This window comes from Coffea arabica, chromosome 2c (genome assembly GCF_036785885.1).
Source record: "Coffea arabica cultivar ET-39 chromosome 2c, Coffea Arabica ET-39 HiFi, whole genome shotgun sequence".
Taxonomy (NCBI): domain Eukaryota; kingdom Viridiplantae; phylum Streptophyta; class Magnoliopsida; order Gentianales; family Rubiaceae; genus Coffea; species Coffea arabica.
In genome coordinates this window covers 20,969,253-20,993,012 of record NC_092312.1, presented here as the reverse complement: position 1 = coordinate 20,993,012, position 23,760 = coordinate 20,969,253, and the positions used below count along the sequence as shown (strand labels likewise).

Here is a 23,760-nt window from a genome sequence, read left to right as displayed (position 1 = left end):
TGTGGGGCCCGTAAATTTTTGTACTAAAGTTACACGTTGTGCAAACAAAGTTACGCCGTGTGCAATCAAAATTACGCGCTGTGTAAAATGACCAAAATGCCCACTGTCCGTCAAATGCATAGCATCAAATTATTTTGACACATGATGAATGAATAGAAAAATAGGAGAAAAATTGAGCATTAAAGCAATTAAATTTGACAAATATTATTTGAACTCTCATTTTTGTTAATCATGCTTTTGTTATTATTTTTATCGTATAGTTTTTGTTTATTGTAGGAACACAATTAACACAATATGGAGTATAAATAAAATTTCTCTCAAAATTTGTTATGAAGAGAAATTCCATCTATGAAATCAACCTCTCTATTTATTGTGATTTGAATAAAGATTTTTGAACCACTATTATGATGATACCCAAAAAGGAGAGAAACTTAATACACTATAAGTGCATTGGTGTATTAATAGTAGTATAGTTTTAGTTAAAACTAAATCAAAAGCAGTTGTAATACTTCTAGTACTTTAATAATGAGAAAAAGTTTAGGAAGCTACTAAAACATGGCACAATCTTCAACATCAATATAGCTTACTATAAACTTTCATATTTTTCTTTCTTTTGATAGAAGAATCCAGTTCATCTATTTAAATTCTGCTTAAAGGTGACAACATTATCCTGCAGCTCCTGAATATAAATAGCAAAGTTAGATAAAAATATGAATTGTCATGTTTCCTGGTCTACATATACAAATTAGAATTGTACTATTTTTTATTGCAAAAACATCTTTTTAATCAAAATTGAAATTTCTAACAATTTTTTGTCAAGTCACACTCTAGGCCGAAAGCCTCAATTGTGACTTCCACCACCGGCTGCAATCCTTGTATACCAACCCAATTCATACTACAATACTTGAGTAATTAAAAAAAAACAAAAATTAACTTTAGTTTAAATATATACAAAATCTTATTGGATCCTTCAATTAAATTTAATAGGCCATAAAGTAATTGCAAAAAGAAAGAAATGGAGAAAAACGGAGGTACAATTAATGGAGAAAAAGAAGCGATGGAGTTGATTTTCTCAAGGAGAAAAAATATTTTAATCCTTTACCCCAATTAAATAAAAAAAGAGAAGGAAAAATTTAGGTAAAATAATCAAAGGTCCACTTGTCAAAAATATATACAATACATGTGTCAAAAAGATGGTTAGCTAGATAAACTTGGCTTTCTTTTTATATACAAGGTAGAGGTAGATTTGGCTTGATGACGGACAGACAACTCGAGTCTAGGCTCTAGAGGCACTCCGCCTCTTTTTCTTCACGTTATCTTTCTTTTTTACTTTCTTTGTCCCATGTGAGATGTGGGCCGCATTTGACGAAGTTTCTTTTACTTGTTCACAAACAGCCAAGCAACAGTAGAGATTAACGTTCTTCAGTTCTTGGCGTGTTTTTTTTTTTTCTCATCAAAAAAATTGTAGAGAGTCAGGGGAGACAATACATAATTGAAGATAGTTGAAATTATGCACTACAAAAGTTTGTACAGCGAAAATTGGAAATTAGATTGAAGAGTCAGTCAGGGCTTTTGTTCTTAATTAAACATGCATGCATAGATACTACTCTTATCAAAATATCATATACTCACATAGGTAAAAAACTACTAATTGATGAGAAACTAGAGAGATTATCATCAAATTAATCCGAGTGTATGATTATGAGTGTTCAGATTCAAGTTTTTTAATTATTATTAGTAAGTTGGTCTTGAGTTTTATGATGATGGAATTGGAGTTATTATCAAGACCTACTACGTACATAAGCCTTGTGGGTCCATACGTTCACGTGTGTGATTTCCCCTCTTTTTAAGATCCTTCCTCCGGATGTTCTTGAAACTTGAGAAGAGAAGCGGCAAATTTATATACTATATGTTTTTGACCAGTCAGTCCATTCTTCAATATCTCAGCCGCTGTTTGTGAACTGAGCAATACATAAGCTAGGCTTCAGGATACATTATTATTATAATCTCTTATTCAGTAGGCAGTTCCTCTTCCTTCTTTATCATCAAAATGTGTGAAAAGCCAACTGCACATGTGACACGCACTCCGAAAATTGATTGACTGTTCATGAAACAACAGCCAGCTCCTTCTCTACAATAATACCTTTTGCAAGGTCTGATCTCAAAATGTGTTACAAACTGGAAATTTGGTACGCTAAATTACATATGGCTCCATAAAAGCAAAATGCTTCAATCACAAAACACCACGTGACAAAGTTTTTTTAAAAAAAATTTGTCCGTCCGTCCGTCCAACTAGTCAGCAGAAGAATCCCACACTTTATGCAAAAGCCTGTAAATTTAAGTCAGCATTTGAAGAGTCGAGTATCCGCTCATTGGCGCAATAAACCATTCAGTCATTAAGGATGCGAATGCAGAAGTCGGCCAACAAATACGGAACAGGAGAAACAAATACGGAACAGGAGAAACAAATACGGGATGAAATGATAAAAAAGTGATAACCAAAAGTTCCTACTGGAGACCGCAAACTCCTACTCAACAAATTTGGGATAAATAGATCTCCTCTCTTCTCAGGCTTTGAGTCGTCCATAGAACTTGGCCTTCTCCTCGGTTGTCTGGAAGCGACCATGGCCAAATTTCGATGACGTGTCAACAAACTTCAGTTTGATCTCTTCCAATGCAACCCGAGATGTCTGGTTCAAGAGTGACTGCCTCAGAGTCACAACACGCTTCTTTGGCCCCACGCAGCAACCCTTTAGCAACAGATAATCGTCCTTGACAACACCGTAGTGTGGGAAACCTCCCATTGGAGTGATGTCCTTCTCAGTCCTACAAATCAAGATTGCATCAGCAAATTATTTATTTACAGGAATTAAAACGGCTGGCTGGATATAATATTGTGGTTCAATACGACGCATATTTTTCGCCAAAATAGACACAGTCAGGCATCCATGTACCACGCAAACCATCATCTAACCTGTCAAATTCCGTGATAGCAGTATGAGACTCCTGACCAGCTTTCCCCAATCTGTAAATTTTCTTGTTCATCTCTGTGCGGTGGTGGTAACCATTTTGCCCAGCTCTAGCAACTGTAAAAGAAACCCTTGCTGGATGCCAGGCACCAATGCAGGCAACCTTGCGAAGACCACGGTGAGTCTTACGAGGGAGGCGGGTCACACCCCAGCGGGTCACTACACCCTCATAGCCCTTACCTTTGGTTACCCCAATTACATCAATCATCTCATCTTTCCGGAAAACAGCATCCACTGGAATCTGCTTTTCAAAGAAGCTATAAGCATAGTCAACCTTCTTGGCAACATCCCCACCATTGACCTGAATCTCCATCACATGAGCTTTCTTCTGCTTTAGACCCTTCATCTTTCGGATCTGCAAAGTAACATTCAAAATGAAAAGGCTGCAGCAGGAAGCAAAGTACAGTAACACAGGGACAACGGCCAGTGCAGGTCAGAATGATTTACCTGAGTATGAGCCAACACCCGAATAACACAACAGTACTTCTTCATCTTTTCCAGCTGAGCATGAATATCTTTTTTACCTTCTTCAGTCTCATACTTCTTCGCATACTTGGTGAAAGCCTTCTTTTTGGACTTGCACCAATTTTTGTAGAATCTCCTTTTTACTTCCTCACTGAGATGCTGAGCCCAAACAGTGTCCAGACAGCGGAGACCACGGGGCGTCTTGACATAACCAACAACACCAACAACAATCATAGGTGGTGTTTCAATCACCGTCACTGCTTCACAAGTCTCCTTCTTATGCAGTTCTGGATGAACAAGAATAATGTAAGGCAACAAGCAACGTTCTAATTAAAATTCAAAACCGAGTTGAAAAAGAGAAACTAACTTGACCCAGGTTTTTCAACTTCTCTGACAATATGAGTCATCCCAGCTTTATACCCAACAAAAGCAGTCAACCTACAAGGTTTTGTGGTATCATCTTTGGGGAATGCCTTCACTGCATAATCAACAAACAGAATAATATCAGAACCTAATTGCAAAACCCAACAATAATAAGACTCAAATAGCTGAATAAGGAGACAGTATGCAATCCAACTTATTAGCAATTTCATCCATTCAATCATGGCTCATGAGCAAACATGGAAACAAAATAATCAGACTGCTTAAATAATAATAAGTATACCTCAAACCAACAAAGTATGCTAACCTAAACAATCACAAGTCAAACCAAGCAGCCCAAAAGCAAAGAGGAAGAAGTTCAGCAAAAAATATAAAACAAAACTAGGGTAATGCCTCCATATCTGACACTCAGGTGTAGCAGAAACAGTTATCCCGAGAGATGATTGAACAGGTACCAACGGCAAATTTGCAAATCAGACACAACATACAGAATTACATCGGAAAAGGCCAGCTACCGGCTCCCAGAGGACATACAAATCAGAATCATATTGGTCTCAGGAAGACTACAGGATTCTCAACATGGAAAACCTACAATGTGCAAGGCATAGAAGTGGAGAAGAAGAAGTTTCATAGTACTCTAGTTCTAATTACAACTGAAAAGTCAAGAGGACAGATTTCTAGTATCATCAAGAACTCTAGCACTGAAAACACATAGAGCACGGTTGTAAATTAACACACATCTTGAAATACACAAGAACATTGATAAACGTCAGATTTGTAATCATAGGACACATACTGCAATTGGCTAAACAAGCATGGAAAAGACTCCACATGTACAAGAAACACAAACCAGTCTGATTGTCAATCATAGAAGCAATCAATATATGTCAAGCAATTATAAAGTTTTGCTAAAACCTTTTCCTCGGTGGCGCGATGCTCGTTTTCTGGGGAGAAATCCCAAAGAACCATGCCTTGGGTGTTCAAATTTGCGATGCGACATCCTTCCTTCTAGTAACTCTGCAAAAATCTAGTAAAACCAAGCTTGCTACTTTTAAAATGTTGTAAATCTTAGTTTAGTATGATACTCTATGTTGTAAATTTTCCATGTAGCAACAAACTAGCAATTTCTAGGGAGGTTAAAAAAATTACGTAAGCAAAAGTGCTATAAGCAGCAAAAGCAAACATGCGACAATGATCATCATCTCCAGCAAATGAATAGAAATGCTCCCACACCAAAGGCCTATGGCACCATGATTCGGTATGCCAATTCTCAAGCTCATTGGTATTTCTTCCCAAAAACCCCAACAAATTTTATTGGGGCATTGGCAAAAGAGCCTTTTTGAGACTCCAGCCTTGATTACTCATTCCAGAGGGAGTACATTCCAATCAATGCCTGGAAAAGGCCAATGCCAAACATGTTCACCGCCCCCAAGGCACTTGTATTTACTCTTTCAAAATCATTTTCTAATTAGAATTTTCAAAATCATTATAGCTACCATAAACTTTAAACTTAAACAACATAGCAGTAAATTAGTATATAAAAACAAGTTATCGATTTAAAAAAATCATTAAATTAGAAAAAAATAGCAATATTGAGATTAGCTACTACATAATGAAAGCTTAATTATCACGACCACACAAATCAGAACCTTGTAAGCATAGGATCTGAATTCACTACTAATAACACTAGCAGAAATGCAAAAACAAATATAAACTGAAGCTAGAATTCTATGTTTTTCCAGCAAAATTAAAGAAAAATAGTTCAAATAAAAGCAAAATTTAGCATGCTGCAAGTGCTCCAATTTTTTTTAATTCTTTTAGCTTTTCGGTTTTCTAGCAAACAGATCAAAGGCAGGTGAATTTTACAAGATTTAGATTATGCCAATTTTTTGCTATAAAATCGAACGATATTACCTCGACGGAAGAGAAGCGGATGAGAGAAAAATAAGCTAACCCGCAGAGGGAACACTATCAGACCGCAGTAATCCTAGACTCGAGCGCAAGGCTGATTTGTAAGGGAATTTATCCAGAGTTAAGATATTATCTGACGGCAGTGATTAAATGAGAACAGCAAATGCTTGATATTAGCCGTTGGATAGGTTTTAGGGTTTGGTTTGCGTGGTTATAGTTTTATTCTCTAATGGGCCTGTTTGTAGGAGTTGCTTAACTCATTATAATGGGCCTGTTTCTAGGAGTTGCTTAACTGATAATAATGGGCCAATAACATAGGCCTGTTGTCGTATGCCTTTCTTCCTTTTTCTTTCGTTCTGGCCCTTTTTCCAGTTGTTGGAGAATACCTTGCCCTTGGACCCGTATCCTTTCTGATAATTCTTGCTCTTTTAAGTCCTTTAACAAATTAATTTCTCTTTCCTTTGAGGAATAAAGCTTCAAATTTCCACAACAAAAACAAAGCACGGTCTGTATTTTTTAAAATGTTTATGGAAATCGTTTCTCACATACTTATATTAACTTTTCACATCGTGAGATTTGTATTAACTTGTTTCGTACAACGAAAAACCTGACTCCCTTCTAGACTTTAGGATTTTAACATGTAAAGATTACCAATCTGACAATATGCTCATGCAATGCACATATAAGCTCCCTTTAGGTGTTTTTGGGCAAAATTTTCAAACCAATTCTTAGGGTGAGTTTGATAAAATTGAAGTTTGAAAATCGAAATCTAAAATTTAAACTTATTAAGTTATTAAATTCTTAAGTACTAAATATGATGCATTTGAGTGTATATCACATTAAATAATAAGTGAATAGCGCATCACTTATTTTTTGAGAGCAAATTTTGCCTAAAAAATTTAGTGTCATATTAATTTTTTGTTATCAAACGAGTCCAAACATGTTAAGATTTGAATTTATTAAATTTAAGTGCTGAATTGAATTATCAAACAAAACCTTTGTTTCTTCACTACTTTCCTGGTTGTTGCCAAGTCAGGTGATTGTGGTGTAACATTTGTCTCTTAGATAAGATACTTCCATGCCAAAAATTGGCCTTAGACAACAGGTGAGGAATGTATGCACACAAAAATTAAGTAGATTCTTGTGGCACCCTAATCCTCGTGCATGCACACATAATTATTATTTGTTAAATGCCACGCCAAAATGCACTGATGTATTTATTGAACATTTTGCTTACACGAACGCAGCAAGTTAGCAATACACAAAGCGTTTGCAATGGCAAGGGCAACATGAAATGCCTGCTACAAATAAAAGTATGCAAAAGCAAAGACTAAAGGCAGCTAACCAAATGGGCTCCATGTTTGGAGTTTCAAACTCTTAATTGAATGCCACTAAGACTCTGTTTGAACTTGTAGGCCAACAGTGGTTTTGATTTTTCGAGCCCAATACATTATAGGGCCCATAACGGGTTTTTGAGAGACCGGCGTTGTTGGACGGCAAGTTTTTAGAATTTTTGTAAAAAAATATACGGTGGCAACGTGATGTATGTGAAATAAAAAGTAATTGAAAAATGTATCGAGAGAATTTTTCTGCTAAACCCCGTAATCCAAATAGGGTCAAGACTTTCAAACTTGTATTTGATTTGCATGCTATGTTACTGCCTAAAATAATCTTAGAAGTTGACATAAAGGTCATGTTTGATAGCTCAATCCAACACTTAAAATTAATGGATTCAGATCTTAATATATTTAGACCGTTTGATAATATCAAAAATTGAACATCTGAAATAATTAATCGGTGTTGAATTTTTTAGGCAAAACTTGCTCGTAAAATTAAGTGATAAACTATTCATTTACCAATAAATATGATATACACTCAAATGTATTAAATTTAATATTTAATAATTTAATAACTTAATGAATTTATTATTTAGATTTTAGATTTTAAACTTAGTTTTTAGATTTCAGTTTTATCAAATGCACCCAAAATGTTCTTGAAATTCCAAATTTAGGGTACGGGAAGAGAGTCCAAAATTCTAAGGCAAGCAAACATGATGGCCGACCGTGAGGTCAATGAATTTCAGAAACGACATGGCAGATGCTTGCAATTGTGGCAAAGCCAAAAGCGCGTACAACTAGGGATGGCAATCCCGCGGCGGGCTAATGGGGAGCGGGTTGGGGCGGGGGCGGGGGAATTCCCCCTGACTTAGAAACGGGGCGGGGGCGGGAAGGTGTATCCCCGCTACATCCCCCGTCCCGCCACCCGCTTTAAAAAAATAAATATATAAAATATATATGTATACAATTATATATATAATATATAATTTAATTAGTTATAAACTTATGATAATGATATTATTAGTTATATGTATTATATGATGTCTATTAGTATATATAATATAATTGATATTATTAATTATATTAATAATTATATATGTGTACTAATACAAATTATTAATTAGTTATACTAAATTTATTAATACATTTATACTAAATTCCTAATTACACTTAATACAATATCATTTTTTTCTTAAAAAAAGCACAAGCACAATAATGAATTAGTGATTGTATTTGTGCCAAAAGTGAAAACTTGACTACTTTAGTTATATTTATTTCATCATGTTGGATTGTATTCAAATAATTTTTGTTTGATTGTTATTATAAGTTTCAATTATAAAATTACAATAAATAATAATTTGATGATGTGTTGATATTTTAGTACTTGATTATTTGCTAAATTTTAACCATAATAAAATTATATAACAAATTTTTATTAGTCCCGCGGGAGCATCCACGGGAGAAGCGGGGTGGGGCGGGGGCGGAGGGAGTTTGTAAGCAGCGGGGCGAGGGATGGAGGAGAGGTCCCCCGCCCCAACCCCGCCCCGTTGCCCTTCCTACGTACAACGTCAACAAAACTAACCTTTTTTAGGAAACAGAAGGGGTCCTCCGCCCCAACCCCGTCCCGTTGCCCTCCCTACGTACAACGTCAGCAAAACTAACCTTTTTTAGGAAACAGAAAATAATAACAAGGTCAATTGATTTCCTACTGGGGAAGTGGAACTGGAATCAAAATTCAAAATCCCAGAATGGAATCGATGTATCTTATTCCTACATTCTTGTTTGGTTTAACTAATTCTTATTCCGCTGTCATTTTAGTCTGAGGATCAAATAGAGGGACTGTACCAATACTTAATTAAGTAAGTGGACACTCATTTTCAGTATCATCACCCCGGCACTGAATTTCTCATTCCCAAATACTGGCTATCGAAATCCCAAACCCAATCTAAAAATATGAAATGACCCATGTATAATTCTAGCATCCTGAGTGGTCCTGTCTTTTAGAATTAGATCTCATCGTGTATATAAAATAAAAGTTCATGCAGCTGCTTCCTAGTTTAGCTGTTTTGAGTCCTTCTGACACGCCAACTCAAACCCTCCAGTAAAGTTACAAGAAAGAAAGCATAAAGAGCCCAAATAGGATAAGGGTTCAGCATCATGAAGCTTACTTTCTGCTTTAGGTTTTGCTTTAACTCTATCCAGCTAAAAATGAAAGAAAATGCGAATTTATTTGTGTGAGAGACTAGACTGGGCATGGGCGTAGAGATGAAGTGTTTCTTGTTTTCTTCTTAGTAATCAAAGCAATTACGGAAATTATATTGATGAGTTTTTGTCATGGCAATGTGATATGTGATCAATTTAATTAGTCCGCTTAATTGTACGTAGTTGCCAATTTCACTGATTTGATTTGTTTGATCCAACTTTGAACACTAGATAACCATATGTAACCAAAGAAATGGCTTTGGCTAGATCTGATTGCATTCTCTCCACATTGTGAAAAAACAACAAAATAGTACTTTAAAGAGATCCCCCCCCCCCCCCCCCCCAAAAATAAAAAACCTTCGAGGACATCATGAAAGCTTGCTAGCTAGTATCTAAGCATTATCTTTTACGTACAGCTACGAAAGGGGATGGCTCACAACTTTGGACAAAAAGAGTAACTCAGGCGAGAATTTGGGGGGGGGGGGGGGTGAATATATGCTTTGGCTAGGTCGGGAAATGGGGATGAATACTGAATGAGAGAATTCTTGATTTAGAAAGCATGTTTGTGGGAGCAATGAGTGACAATGATGCTCAAAAAGATGGAGAGGGTGGACAAAGCCCATTTGAACATGACTTGGATTTCCACCAATGCCAGGAGTGACCAACCCCACAGATTTAAGGTCAATGCCACAATATTTGTCAAATTGGAGATGTGTAAACAATAATTGTACATACAAATCAATGTATAGGCGCGGACCTAAATGTACATAGCAAGCTAGGTTCCTTGACATGGACATGCAATATGCTTTCTCATTAATCCATCTTGCCCTTCTTTTGCATTGTATGCTGATCACTAATTTTGTTTTTTATATATACAAAAAATTTTGGATGAGTTCGATTTCGATCATCATTACGAGTAGAAGTATATCCCCGAAATCATAAGTTATTTATGGGAGTTCTTATAGATCGTTCACCGATATAATCATGACATCGACAGCGAGATTCGAACATACGATTTTGTGAGAAAATGATACGTTCTTATTAATGAGTCAACACAAGTTGGTAATGTTGATTGATCAGTATCAGGCTGGACGAATGATGTCTTTTACTTATATATATATATATATATATATTTTGGGAAGAGGGAGGGGGGTTGGGGATAAATACAAAGAGCAAAACAAAGTAGAGAAAAAGAAATCGGAGGCAATGAGACATTTCATTAATCTAGGTTAAACAAACAAACTTCTTTATAACTATTGAATTAAAAGCAAGATTAATAGAACTTAGGTGAAGAATGCAAAGCCCTTTTATCAAAAGCAGGAGCCAGTGTGATCAATGGCAAAGTTGATAAAAATTCTTCTCTTTTTAATAGTAAAATATTCGGATTGTGATTTCAGCATCTCATTTGAATGTTAAAGGCTCCTAGTAGCTACGGGAGAATGCAACTTTTCTGTATTTTGCGTGGTTTGAGAGCTAACAAGTTAGAAGAACTTGGACAAGCACCGCAGAATATGATACTAACAACTTAACTCTGTTTGGATTGCACTTTATTTATATCTTATTTACATACTGATTTACTTCCATCATCAACTGATTTTTCAATTATTTTTTATTTTACATACATTACATCAAAAGAGTGCTACAGTACTTTTTAAAAAATTTATTCCAAAGTAATCTCCTATCCAAACACACTTGTTAACGTTTACTTCTCCAAATTACGCTATAGAAATTGGTGGTTGTCTTTTGGTCATTAGGACTGCAAACAAGTTGAGTCGAGTCGAGTTTTGATCTAATCAAGTCGAGTCTTGACTTAGCTTTATTAAGCTCAAATTCGAGTTAGAACTCTAGCTTGACGAGCTACCAATATAAAGTTCGAGTTCGAAAAAATAAAAAAAAATAATTATTTTTATTTTTTAAAAAATAAATAAAATAATTTTTCATAATAAATAATAAAATATTAGGAATATAAATATAATTTACTATTAAAATAAAAAATAAATTATATATATATGTATATACACACACACTCGAGCTCACGAGCGGAGCTTAATATTTTGGAGCTTGACCTCGAGTTTGAGTTCGATTTGGCCAACTCAAACCTGATTCGAGCCAGTCGCGAGCAACTTGATTCGTTTGTAGCTCTATTGGTTATACAAGTAATTTTTAGTAGCAAGAGGTGCATTTATGGTTGAAAACTCCAACTGCATATGTACTCAGATTAACACCACTTTGTAAAGTCGCCCTTGAAGTCAACTAAAAATACTCACAAGTTGCATTTGATAAATTGTGGACTTCCAAGAAAAGCATAGAAGTTGTGAATAAAAGGGAGAATGGGATCCTTCAGGCGATCGATCCCAGTGGATTAGATCTTAGTATAGCTTCTTAATTTTTCTCAAATATTCTTCTAATTTATCTTAAATATGAATCAACTAAAGTTGCAAACTTGAGATTTGTGATGATAATTATATATCATGCCGATTAATTAATTAATACTACAAGTAGCGATACGTTGTTTGACTTCATTGCTATCATTGAAATTCGCTATCCTTACCAGTGGCAACGTCAATCATACATATGAGGACTCCTTGTGGTATATTTAAGTTAAAGGATTCACTTTATTCTGTCAACAAAATTATGATGCTTGAACTTTTGATCCTAGTTTTACAGTACTTTTATTTAGGGCTGCAAACGAATCGAGCCGCTCGCGAGCGGCTCGAGTCAAGCTCGAGTCGAGCTCGAGCCAGCTCGAGTCAAACTCGAGCTCGAACTCGAGCTCAGAATATTAAGCTCGTTAGCTCGCGAGCCGGCTCGCGAGCTTGAGTATATATATTTATATATATTTTTTATTTTTATTTAATAATAAAATTACGTATATTATATATAAATATATTTTAATTTTTTATTTTCATAGTGAAATTACGTATATATCCTTAATATTTTATTATTTATTCAGAAAAAAATATTATATTTTTTTATTTTTTTAAAAATAAAATAATTTTTTTTTATTTTTTTCGAGCTCGGCTCGAGTTGATTCGAGTCGAGCTCGAGCTCGAAAATTGCCAGCTCGTCGAGCTCGAGCTCGAGCTCGAGCTTGGTAAAATTTAGTCGAGGCTCGGCTCGATTAGCTCAAAGCTCGACTCGGCTCGGCTCGTTTGCCGCCCTACTTTTATTCCCTTGTATGGTTACGCTAGCTTTTTCTTTTTTTTTTTTTTAACTTTTTTTCTCTCTCTCTAGAGGAAGTTAAGCTCCAGCATTCAAGTCGATCTAATTCTAAATTAGCTAAATATGGAAAGAAAACTTATAGTACTAGCTCAATTTCAACCAATTTTTGAATTGTTATATTTTGGACCAAACGATAAGGTGGTTTACTACCATTTACCCTATAGTTCAATTATCTTGGTGTAACATTTTTTTGTTTGAATTCAGCTCTATGTCACAAATTGTGTTAAATTAAAGTGCACAAGAGATGAAGAAGAAAAATGGATTCATTTGTCAAGAATAAGCTACGACGAGCACAACAATTAAAAGAAAAATAAAAATCAGACGAATGATTTAGTTGGAAAGGATTGGAGTTCGGAGCACAAGTATGCGTGTTCGAGGAAATGAAATTATATTTTTTGTATGTCTCATGTAATTTCTGCTATTAATGCAGATTTTATTAACGAAATTTCGATGTGTTTCACCAAAAATGAAATGAAGCTCAAAAACCGAACCCTTCTCCTTTTGACCACATTAAAATTATGTATACAAAATCTTTGTTATAGGATTACACATCTCGAACTTTAATCGTATAGATTGGTGAAGACCAAGAAGTATACTGAGGACAAAATCTGATGACTCTCACAAAAAATTAAAGAAGAAGAAGAAGATAATTACTAGACCAACTCTTTCTAGGTTTCTGGGAAATTAACAAAAAGGTTAACGCAAAAAAAAAAAAAAAAAAAAGGACAGGACACCAGAGGCAGCCCCAGAAAAGAAGCTGGACATTGGAGGATTTCCGGGACCCCGATTGGCCCCTAGTGGCATATAAATCCAGTGGGTGCGAGAGAGAAGGATCGCACCTGCGGACCTGCAAACGGGAGCGTGGCTATTTTGGAGCGGAGAAGAAAGCGACTTGCAAAATAAGTTAGATGTAAATGGTTCAAAGATTAGCCTTATGTGTACGTACATCAATCATCACTAGATTTTTTTTTAGCACGACTGTGAAATTCCGTGACACCTTATTGCTGTGGATTAATCTTTCCTATACTAACAGTATATACATTCTGAGCGTTGGATGAATGACAACGATGCAAAATTTGAATTTGAAATTTAACTTTTGTACACATGTCATGAATCAAACGGTGATAATGTATACACTGTCAGTGTATATAAGATTTACTCGTTTGTTATTATCACATATGAATTAAATTTTTTTTTCTTGTACTGTGCTAGGGATTTTCGAACATCCAAAAAAACTGAAAATATTTGAAGGCCTCTTGATCTCTGTTGGAAGGCAGGGGAGGGTGTTGGTTTTGTTTTCGGACCAACTTCTAAATGAAATGAAAGCCAGGCCACCTTCTAAAGATGCTTGCTTTGTCCTTTCTTTTTCTTCTTTCTACTTACTAGTTGATCTTCTTTGATCCCTCAGAAAAAGAGGGAAAAAAAAATCATCTTCTTCCAAGATAAAGCTTCATAGAGCATCCCTCAAAGGCCTAAAGTTCCCCATCTGAGGCAAAATGCGAATGCCTCAGCTTTTTCTTTCTTTCTTTTTTCATCCATCTGTTGAGCTCTATTTGGTCAAATCAACAGTAGCCCCTCTCTTTTTCAATTGAGCATTATGATTTTCTAGGATTATGCGTAACAATTGAGAGTCATACACATAAACCTCTTGCATCCTTGAAATCATATAAAAAAACAAGAATTTAGTTCTTGAATTGAGAAAGAATTGGCACGTATATAGTTTTTAGTTAAGTAAATGGCCAATATTTGCGTACTACTCCGACTCCAGCCAATATCAACTACGAAGCGTTAAAAGAACAAAAACCCATCTCTAAATTAAAGGAGTATGCCACTACACATCGTTTGATTTAATTGCAAATGCAAGATGTGCACCCCCGACCTACAATCAGAGGAGAGGAGGATTGCTGCTTCGCCCGTGGCTGGTTGATTGGAAGTGAAAACGACTCAGCCCACTCGAGAGTTTCATACTTGAGAGTTGAGAGGGACCACTTGAATTAAAGAGAAAACTGTAGACTGTCACCGGGGACGGGGAGCCAATCATTTTTCGTATGGTGCAAGTGAGGTTCCAGCATCAGTCTCTCAAAGTTGATAACTAACTCCGCCTTGAAATTGAATGGGTGGGTAGCAAAGTGAAAAAGGACATCTCCATCTGCCAGAGAAATAAACAAAGGCAAAAGGACAGACTTTAGGACCGTACCTCATCTGATCACAGACGAGAGGACAAACATGTTAGTTTGCTCTTTGCTGAAGAAAGGGCTCTGCAACAGTAATGAGGATATCTATCTTTGAGCAGCAGGCCAAATCGAGAACCATGCTGTTCATTCCCGAGTCATTAATTATTGTTTCCGATCAAAGAAATGATGCATCTAATAATTGGTCATCATCAGTTTGGCCGTTGACTGTATCTGACGTGTATCCACAGATTCTTGTCTTGATGGAACCCAAGCAAAAATCTGCAACTTTGCGAATATGATCCGAATTAATTAAACTCAAAAAAAAAAAAAAAAGAATTGGAAATAATCCCAACTCTTCAAGTGTCAGCAGTTGCCTGCCTTTGATGTTTCAGCCCCTTAATAATCCTTCAAAATAAATGCACACATGAACAGGACTGACAATTTTCTCTGGGCTTTCTGACCAAGAAAGTTTCTGTTCTGATTGATACTGTTCATGAGAAAGCCTTAAGGGATTAAGAAGACAAGTTAAAAGGCTGGCATAGTGAAAACTTGTAAATCAGCCATGAGCTAATCACCCCTTTTAAAAAAGTGTGGATTAATTCAAGGAGCTCCGCCGAAGTGGGAATTCAACCCCTCCCCGAGCCCTTGACAGAAACAGGCAGCACAAGGTCACGGTTAATTGCATAATCTTGAGTTAAGTGGTTTCTAAGGAATCATCACATCACACAGTGATGATTAGGGCTGCAAATGAAAAGAACTGCTCGCGAGCGACTCGAATCAAAATTCGATTTGAACTCGATCAATATTGAGCTTGAGCTAATCAAATCCAACTTGAACTCGAACTCGAGCATATAAATATATTTATTTATTTTAATAATAAAATTTCATATATATCTTTAATATTTTATTATTTATTAAAAAAATATTATATTATTTATTTTTTAAAAAATAAAATAATTATTTCTTACTTTTTCGAGCTCGAACTTTAAATTGTCAACTCGTCGAACTCGAGTTCGAGTTTGATAAACTTAAATCAAAACTCGGCTCAATCAAATCACAGTTCGACTCGATTGTTTGCAACCCTAGTGATAGTGATTTGATTTAAGGCTAAGGTACAGCACCTTCTTAGACATCAGTCCAAAACTAGTTCCCCATGCTGCGTACAAATTACAAGGACTTCAGCCCACGGGAGGGCTTTGGCTACAGCAAGACCACAAGAAAATGACCCTTCAAAACAGGGGAGACCTCAGAGACCTTCCTGTATCAGTTGGATAGACAGAGACTCCTCAAAAAAGCGCCTTTCTTGCGTCTTGCCTAGGGTTGCAAACGAGTCGAATCGAGTCGAATTTTGGTCTAATTGAGTCGAGTCTCGACATAATTTCATTGAAATCGAGCTTGAACTCAAGTTCGACGAGCTGACAATTTCAAACTCGAGCTCGAGCTCGACTTGATTCGAGCCGAGCTCGAGTTCGAAAAAAATAAAAAATATTTATTTTATTTTTTATAAAATAATATTTTTTTCTTAATAAATAATAAAATATTAATGATATATATGTAATTTTACTATTAAAATAAAAAAATTAAAAATATATATACTTAAAATAAAAAAATAAAAAAATATATATACTCGAACTCGCGAGTCGGAGTTTAATATGTTGAACTCGAGTTCGAGCTCGATTTCGATTCGATCCAGCTTGAACTCGACTCGAGCCGCCCGCGCCGGCTCGTTTGCAGCCTTGCGGTCACTACTCTTGCCCATGTAGTGCACAAGTCTTGCCACACGAGTTTTAAACACAAGTGGAGCCAAGCCACATTCTTTCTATACTGAAAAAAAATGAAAAAGCCACAACTAAGAAAGAGAAAGATATGTACAATTGAATTGAATTCACGTAGACATAAACAAGAGCACTCTTTTCCATGCATTTGGGGCCATGGATTTTCTTTTTTCTTTTTTCTTTTTGTTTTCTGTTTTCTAAGAGAGAAGGAGGCTAGGGTGTCTCATGCCTGTCTCTCAGCTCTGATGAGTCTTCACTGTTCAACTTAATACCGCAACAAGAGAGCCAGCCCAGCAGGCCAGCACTCCTTTCCATGTGAAGTGAGGGATCATGGATTTTCTTTTTCTTTCTTTCCAAGTGGGGAGATGATCAAAAGCAAATTAAGTATTCTCTCTGCTTTTGCTTTTCAGCCCTCTCTTTAGGACTATTCCATCTTCTAATAAAGCTCAAATACACATTAGATTACATAGAGACTTGGTCCCAGACCTGTAGGGCAAGCGATCAAGAAAGAAAGAAAATGGAATAAAGCAGCGGCTGCAGAAGAAGAAAAGCTTTCCTGGTTGCTTCTTCCATGCAACCCCATGACCACAGTACTCTCTGCACAGTAATTATTTACAGATCATTCCCTCAAAAAAACATGGTAATGATATATTAATTATCATCATCTTTTACGTCTTACATCTACTGTTAATGTTGCAGGCATTTGTCTCCTGATTGTACTCGAGGCAGTAGAAAATATTACATTCGGTAATAGAAAATTAAGCATGTGTAAGTGTAATAGTACATGATCAGATACACGGACATCAAAGTACACAAAACTGTGTCCTCAAATCTAGTCTTATCTTGAGTGCTCCTATCCAGTGCCGTACATGTGCCATGCGAACAATTTGATACAAAGACAGGGGGAGGATCATTAGGGATTCATCCTCCAATGCCATCCCTTAGTTGTGCGCAATACTACTACCGTTATTATTATTTTTTCTTTCTTTCTTTCTTTTAATTGTGGTTGATGATGAAGGACTGAACTTTTGAACATATATACAAAATCATCGTGCACCTGATGAAATATGAAATAACTATCTTTGCATGACGAAACCCTTACTGATTCTCTTTATTAGAAACTTAAAGCTATTAAGTATCCTGGTATCCCTAGCTGTACAGCCAGTCTTGAAAGGCCAGCATTTGGTATGATTTTTTTGCAGGTACAAGAAGTATTTGAAGGGAGGCAAATTTCAATGGCATGCAGGAACAGCATAATTAGGGGGCTTTGTACGTCCAGATTCCTTATGCTATTTATTCCCGGAACAGCATATACTATTAACAAGGTACAAGATCAATTCGACGATTCTTGAATTGGTTATTATGACAAATTTGATGAGAGCATTTCGTACTCAGTAAACACGCAAATTGGAAAGCCGCAACAAACTGCAAACACCAAAATGACGCCAAGATGGTATAATTTTGCTGATACACAAGTACTAAGCAAGCATGCAGAAGTAGAATTGAAGCTACAGGTTGGGGATGCATATTTGCCCATAAATTCCAACAACCTTGCTCTCTCTCACCTGCGCATCTCTTCTGTGTCGTACATTTGTGTCAAAATGACACAAAATAGCTTTGTAGTAGTGGCATGACGCATTGATTACGATGCCCACTTTTGCACTTTTGTTTTCAGTTTTATTTTCAAAAAATGAAATATCAAAGCCTGCTGTTGTTGGTCTTTGAAAAGCAGAAAAATACTTGTATGAGACCAACTTAATCATTCTCCATGACTGGAACTTTGAAAGTGAAATTCCATCATCTCTTGCTCAAAATAAAGACTATCCTTTGATTAAAGCTAAAGTGTATTCTTGTCATATAAATACACTGGGAGAATCACCTTTACTTTACCCATAATCTGAACTTTAAATTTCTGTTGCCCAACGGCCGCTTCCTTTAGTTCACAATAAAACCTTCTCTTCCTTCTCCTTTCCCCTCTTGGCTTTGCTACATAACTTGCAAGAAATATACTGTTATTTATTGCCAATTTTGATCATCTTAATCGCTTCACTGGAAGAGAAAAGCAAAAGCTGAGGAGGAGAAAAGGGGGGGTGGGGGGGCTTAGCTTCTTCCTTGATTTTGAAGCCTCTTTCTCTCAAGATGTTTGATTCTTTCAATCAGTATAAACTTGAGGTTTCTCAGATTCCCTCAACTTTCCATTTGTACTTTTCCAAAATCCTCAGTCTTAAAATCCTTTGTTTCTTCTCCAAGTCCTTCCAAACTCATTACTTTCCTTGAAAAGAATTTATCCAGCAAAACTATGGTGCCATTCCTATACCTGACACTCTTCTCTATTGTAGGCACTGCTGTTTCTTCTTCTTCTCTTCTTACTGATTTTCATGCCTTAGTCACTCTCAAAGAACGATTCGAGTTCTCCAATCCAGCCATTGACACTTGGAACACTTCTGACCAGAACTCTTTATGTTCATGGACAGGAATCAAATGCTTCCATGGACGAGTAGTGGCCCTCAATATATCCAACATGAACCTTTATGGCTCTGTTTCCCCTGTTATTTCAAGCCTTGACAAGCTGATGGAGCTCAATCTTGACGGCAACAATTTCACTGGTGAAATCAGAATTGAGAATATGAGCAGTCTGCGATCTCTGAACATATCTAACAATCAGTTCATTGGACATCTTGACTGGAACTACTCAACTTTAGCCAATTTACAAGTGTTCGATACCTACAATAACAATTTCTCTGCTTCTCTTCCTCTTGGAGTGCTGAGCTTGAAGAACCTCAGGCACTTAGATTTGGGTGGAAATTATTTTTCCGGTGAAATTCCAGCAAGGTATGGCGAAATGATTGGATTAGAGTACTTAGAACTTGCAGGAAATAATCTTCAAGGTAGGATTCCTGGTGAATTGGGCAATCTGACTAACTTGAAAGAACTTTACCTGGGCTACTTCAATGCCTTTGAGGGTGGTATTCCTAAAGAGTTGGGGAAGCTGCAAAATCTGGTCACTTTGGATCTCACAAATTGTGAATTGGATGGTTCAATTCCTCCTCAGTTAGGGAATTTGCAATCTCTTGAAACTCTCTTTCTGGACATCAATGCCCTATCTGGTCCAATACCAAAGCAATTAGGCAACCTCACAAGCCTGGTCACCCTTGATCTTTCTCGCAATGCACTTGTTGGGGAGATCCCATACGAGCTCATTGACCTCAGGCGGCTACGGCTTCTGAATCTTTTCATGAACAGATTGCATGGCTCGATACCAGATTTTGTTGCTGACTATCCTAATCTGGAAGTTCTTTATCTCTGGAAGAACAACTTTACCGGCACTATTCCAGACAATCTAGGCCAAAACCGGAGGCTTCAAGAGCTGGACCTGTCCTCAAACAAGCTAACTGGTATTATCCCCCAAAACTTGTGCGCCTCAAAACAGCTTAGAATCTTGATTCTTTTCAAAAATTTTCTCTTTGGGTCAATTCCAGAAGGCTTGGGAACATGTTCGAGCCTTGTTAGAGTCAGGTTAGGACAGAACTATTTTAATGGTAGCATCCCAAATGGCCTCATTTACTTGCCAGATTTAAACTTGCTCGAGTTGCAAAATAATTTGTTGTCTGGAACCTTAATTGAAAAGGGTGAGAATGCATCAAACCCAACTAAATTAGCTCAGTTGAATCTTGCAAACAATCAGCTTTCAGGTTTGTTACCATTTTCTATTGCCAGTTTTTCTTCCCTCCAAATCCTTTCATTAGGTGGAAACGAATTTTCTGGTCCAGTACCTCCTGCTATAGGTGGACTTCAAGAAGTAGTGAAGCTTGACCTCAGCGCAAATGCTCTTTCTGGAGAAATCCCAGTTGAAATTGGTAATTGCCTTCACCTAACGTATCTAGACCTGAGCCAGAACAACCTGTCTGGCTCAATTCCGGCCCAAATCTCAAGCATTAGAATCTTAAACTACTTGAATGTATCAAGGAACCACCTGACTGAGGCAATCCCGAAATCAATTGGTTCAATGAAAAGTCTCACCACTGCAGATTTTTCCTTCAATGATCTTTCTGGAAAGCTGCCCGAATCAGGCCAATTTGCATTCTTCAATGCTTCTTCATTTGCGGGAAACCCTCAACTCTGTGGATCCTTACTGAACAATCCTTGCAATGCCACCCCAGTAGCAAGTCCAACAGGGAAGTCTCATGGCGAATTCAAGCTAATCTTCGCCCTCGGCTTATTAATGTGTTCACTAGTCTTCGCAACCGCAGCCATAATCAAGGCCAAGTCATTCAAGAAAAATGGCTCAAATTCATGGAAAATGACAGCCTTCCAAACTCTGGATTTCACTGTTGCCGACGTCCTGGAATGTGTGAAAGATGGCAATGTGATAGGCAGAGGAGGTGCCGGCATAGTCTACCATGGCAAAATGCCAAATGGGGTGGAAATTGCAGTTAAGAAGCTTCTCAGCTTGAACAATAACACCCATGATCACGGCTTTAGGGCCGAAATTCGAACCTTGGGTAACATTCGTCACAGGTACATTGTAAGACTCCTTGCCTTTTGCTCAAACAAGGAAACAAATCTGCTGGTGTACGAGTACATGAGAAATGGAAGCTTGGGAGAAGCATTGCACGGTAAAAAAGGCGGGTTTTTGGGGTGGCAGCTGCGGTACAAAATTGCTCTAGAAGCTGCAAAAGGGCTGTGCTATCTTCATCATGATTGCTTCCCTTTGATTGTTCATCGTGACGTGAAATCCAACAACATATTGTTGAATTCGAGCTTTGAAGCTCATGTTGCTGATTTTGGGCTGGCCAAATTCTTGGTGGATGGCGGTGCTTCCGAGTGCATGTCAGCAATTGCGGGGTCCTATGGTTACATTGCCCCAGGTACGTACGTCCCCATAAACCTTCATCAGTTGATCATCTCATGATAACCTTCTTTCTCAGAATGGCTTAACGAAATTTGCCTCAATTAGCATCTAGCTTAGGCTCATATTTGATCCGTCTAAGTTTCTTGTAAATTAACTATCAAAAATAGGTTCAACCTATCAATAGGCACCCGCTAAGATATAATTGAGATGTTCGATTTTTGGAAAGAGAAGATTAATTAAAAAATATATATATATATAAATATAAGATAGAATAATAATTATTAGTATGTATATATACACTGTAGATTATCTGAAATTTTATGTGTATATATACCCATTAGAAAAAAACCTTTATAAATAATATTACTAATCATTATTATTGGAAAGAAATGTGCCCAGTAATCTATGGAAAACTTCCAGCTTCTACTATTATAACAACTTTTTGGATGTGATGCGTTTAAAGTTTAAAATAAAATGATGGTTAAAAAATGTGTCGATTATGCAAGTAAATAAATATTTTCTAATAATTCACTGACCAAACAAACCATTTTTGTTGGGTTTTTTTTTAAAAAAAAAAAAAACTAAAGAAGCCAAGTGCTCCCTAATAAGTCAAAATTAAGAAATGGCGTGCGAACTTGATTAGCTAAAGGCAGAGGTGGAAAGGCAGCCGTGACAGATTATGTGTGAGGCTGTGAGAGATTTTTTTGGGTAATCGGGTCGAATCAGGAGGACTGGGATTACGAGACCAATGCGGACCCCCACGCTTAATTCTGTGCCGGAGGTAGTCAGTGGGGTCCAATTACTTGTGCTTTGGATGATCCGTAACGTAATTCAGTGGGTCAATCAATGTGATGTGCCTGACCAAAAGAGATCAATACAGCGTCGTATGCCGTGAAAGCTACATCCGCAGCACATCCTTTTTTCGCCGCCGGCGCCAAGTATACGCCTGTACATCACTGCCTCATATCGTCCCCACAACTTCTAACACTGATTTTTTTATTTAATTTTTTTGGCGCTAGTGGTAACATCCCAACACCTATCAAAGTGTTTGTAAGAGACCGTGGCAAGTATTTGTAAATTTTTTTTAAAATTATGTCACAAATATATATTTTTTAAATCATCTTTTTATTTTATATACATCATATAAAAAAAATAGTGCTATAGCGTCTTTTTTAAAAAAAAAAATATATATATATATATCTGCTATCCAAACACATTCATCATTTGCCAGGAAATTATTTGAGAAAAGCTGCATTTTCTAGCACGAATGAACGTCAATTAGTTAGGAGGTGAATTGGCTAGAGAGAGAGGGTCGTAAAGAAATTCAAGCAAGTTAAAAGATTTGATTTCATCTTCTATATCAAAAGAGTTGGGAGGGAGGGTGGGTTTGTTGTTTTTTTTTCAAACGTAAGGTGGTCATCGCATGATTGATTTTGGTGCAGAATATGCATACACGCTGAAAGTGGATGAGAAGAGCGATGTGTACAGCTTCGGGGTGGTGCTGCTTGAGCTGATCACCGGGCGTCGTCCGGTGGGTGATTTTGGCGAAGGCGTAGATATTGTGCAATGGGCCAGAAGGGCAACCAATTGCAGAAGAGAAGAAGTCGACGGCATCGTTGATCCGAGACTCTCAACCGCGGTGCCAAAAGATGAAGCCATGCATTTGTTCTTCATTGCCATGCTCTGCGTTCAAGAAAACAGCGTTGAACGCCCCACCATGAGAGAAGTTGTTCAGATGCTCTCAGAATTTCCTCGCCAATTTTCATCCACCCCCCCTGATTATCGCACTCAATCTTCTTCTTCTTCCTCCTCTTCTTCACTGATCACTTTTCCGCAGCGCCAAAAGAATCCTGATCTCAAAGAGAAACCTGCCCAAAATTTCGACAGGAGACTTTAGTTTGATGAAAAATCTTCTGACCTTTTTTGTCCCCCCTCTATTTTAAGGGTTTTTTTTTTTTTTTTTTTTTAAACATGGGTTGATTTTGTTACAAGTTTGTTCTTCTCTTTTTAGTGATCATAGGAGTACATGGGAATAATCTCGACAGTTGTTAGGTAGGTACTGGGTAGTTTCCTCATGTAGAGATATTTTGTGATCTTAATTAAATGGCCATCATGTCATTCCAACCTTGTAACATACTATATATATATATATATATATACAAATATTGCATTTTAATTAATTGAAAGAGGTTTGTGTTCCTCACCGTTGACATTTTTCAATAATTAGTGTTTACTGAGTTTAATGACTGTTCGCGTTATAAATAATTTGAATGATTTATTTGAAATAATTACTGTAGCACTTTTTGTGATGTGATGTGATGTGTGTGAGATAAAAAGGTGATTGAAATTTGTGAAGTAAATTTTTTTTATTTGAAATCAGGCCAATCCAAACAAACAGATGCCTCTAATTCT

The 23,760-nt window shown here is 36.8% G+C and overlaps 2 protein-coding genes across 3 annotated transcripts; one reads left to right on the top strand and one right to left on the bottom strand.

The window, feature by feature from the left end:
* Positions 1-2,348: 2,348 nt before the first annotated feature.
* On the bottom strand, positions 2,349-5,921 carry LOC140035201 (large ribosomal subunit protein uL3y). Of its 2 annotated transcripts, none has more exons than XM_072075190.1 (6): positions 5,790-5,921; positions 4,791-4,902; positions 3,862-3,972; positions 3,477-3,781; positions 2,975-3,384; positions 2,349-2,826 (listed from the first exon to the last, which is right to left on the bottom strand). In XM_072075190.1, exons 2-6 carry the CDS (start codon positions 4,873-4,875, stop codon positions 2,568-2,570), a joined length of 1,170 nt encoding a protein of 389 aa, XP_071931291.1. In that variant the 5' UTR covers positions 4,876-4,902; positions 5,790-5,921; the 3' UTR covers positions 2,349-2,567. The 2 variants fall into 2 exon arrangements, with proteins under 2 accessions (XP_071931291.1, XP_071931293.1); XM_072075192.1 differs by having other exon boundaries at positions 4,791-4,892; positions 5,790-5,873.
* A 12,673-nt stretch (positions 5,922-18,594) lies between these two features.
* Positions 18,595-23,528, top strand: LOC113731923 (uncharacterized). The gene is made up of 2 exons (XM_072075189.1): positions 18,595-21,364; positions 22,791-23,528. The coding sequence occupies exons 1-2, from the start codon at positions 18,796-18,798 to the stop codon at positions 23,243-23,245; spliced, it is 3,024 nt and encodes a 1,007-aa protein (XP_071931290.1). The 5' UTR covers positions 18,595-18,795; the 3' UTR covers positions 23,246-23,528.
* Positions 23,529-23,760: the final 232 nt, after the last annotated feature.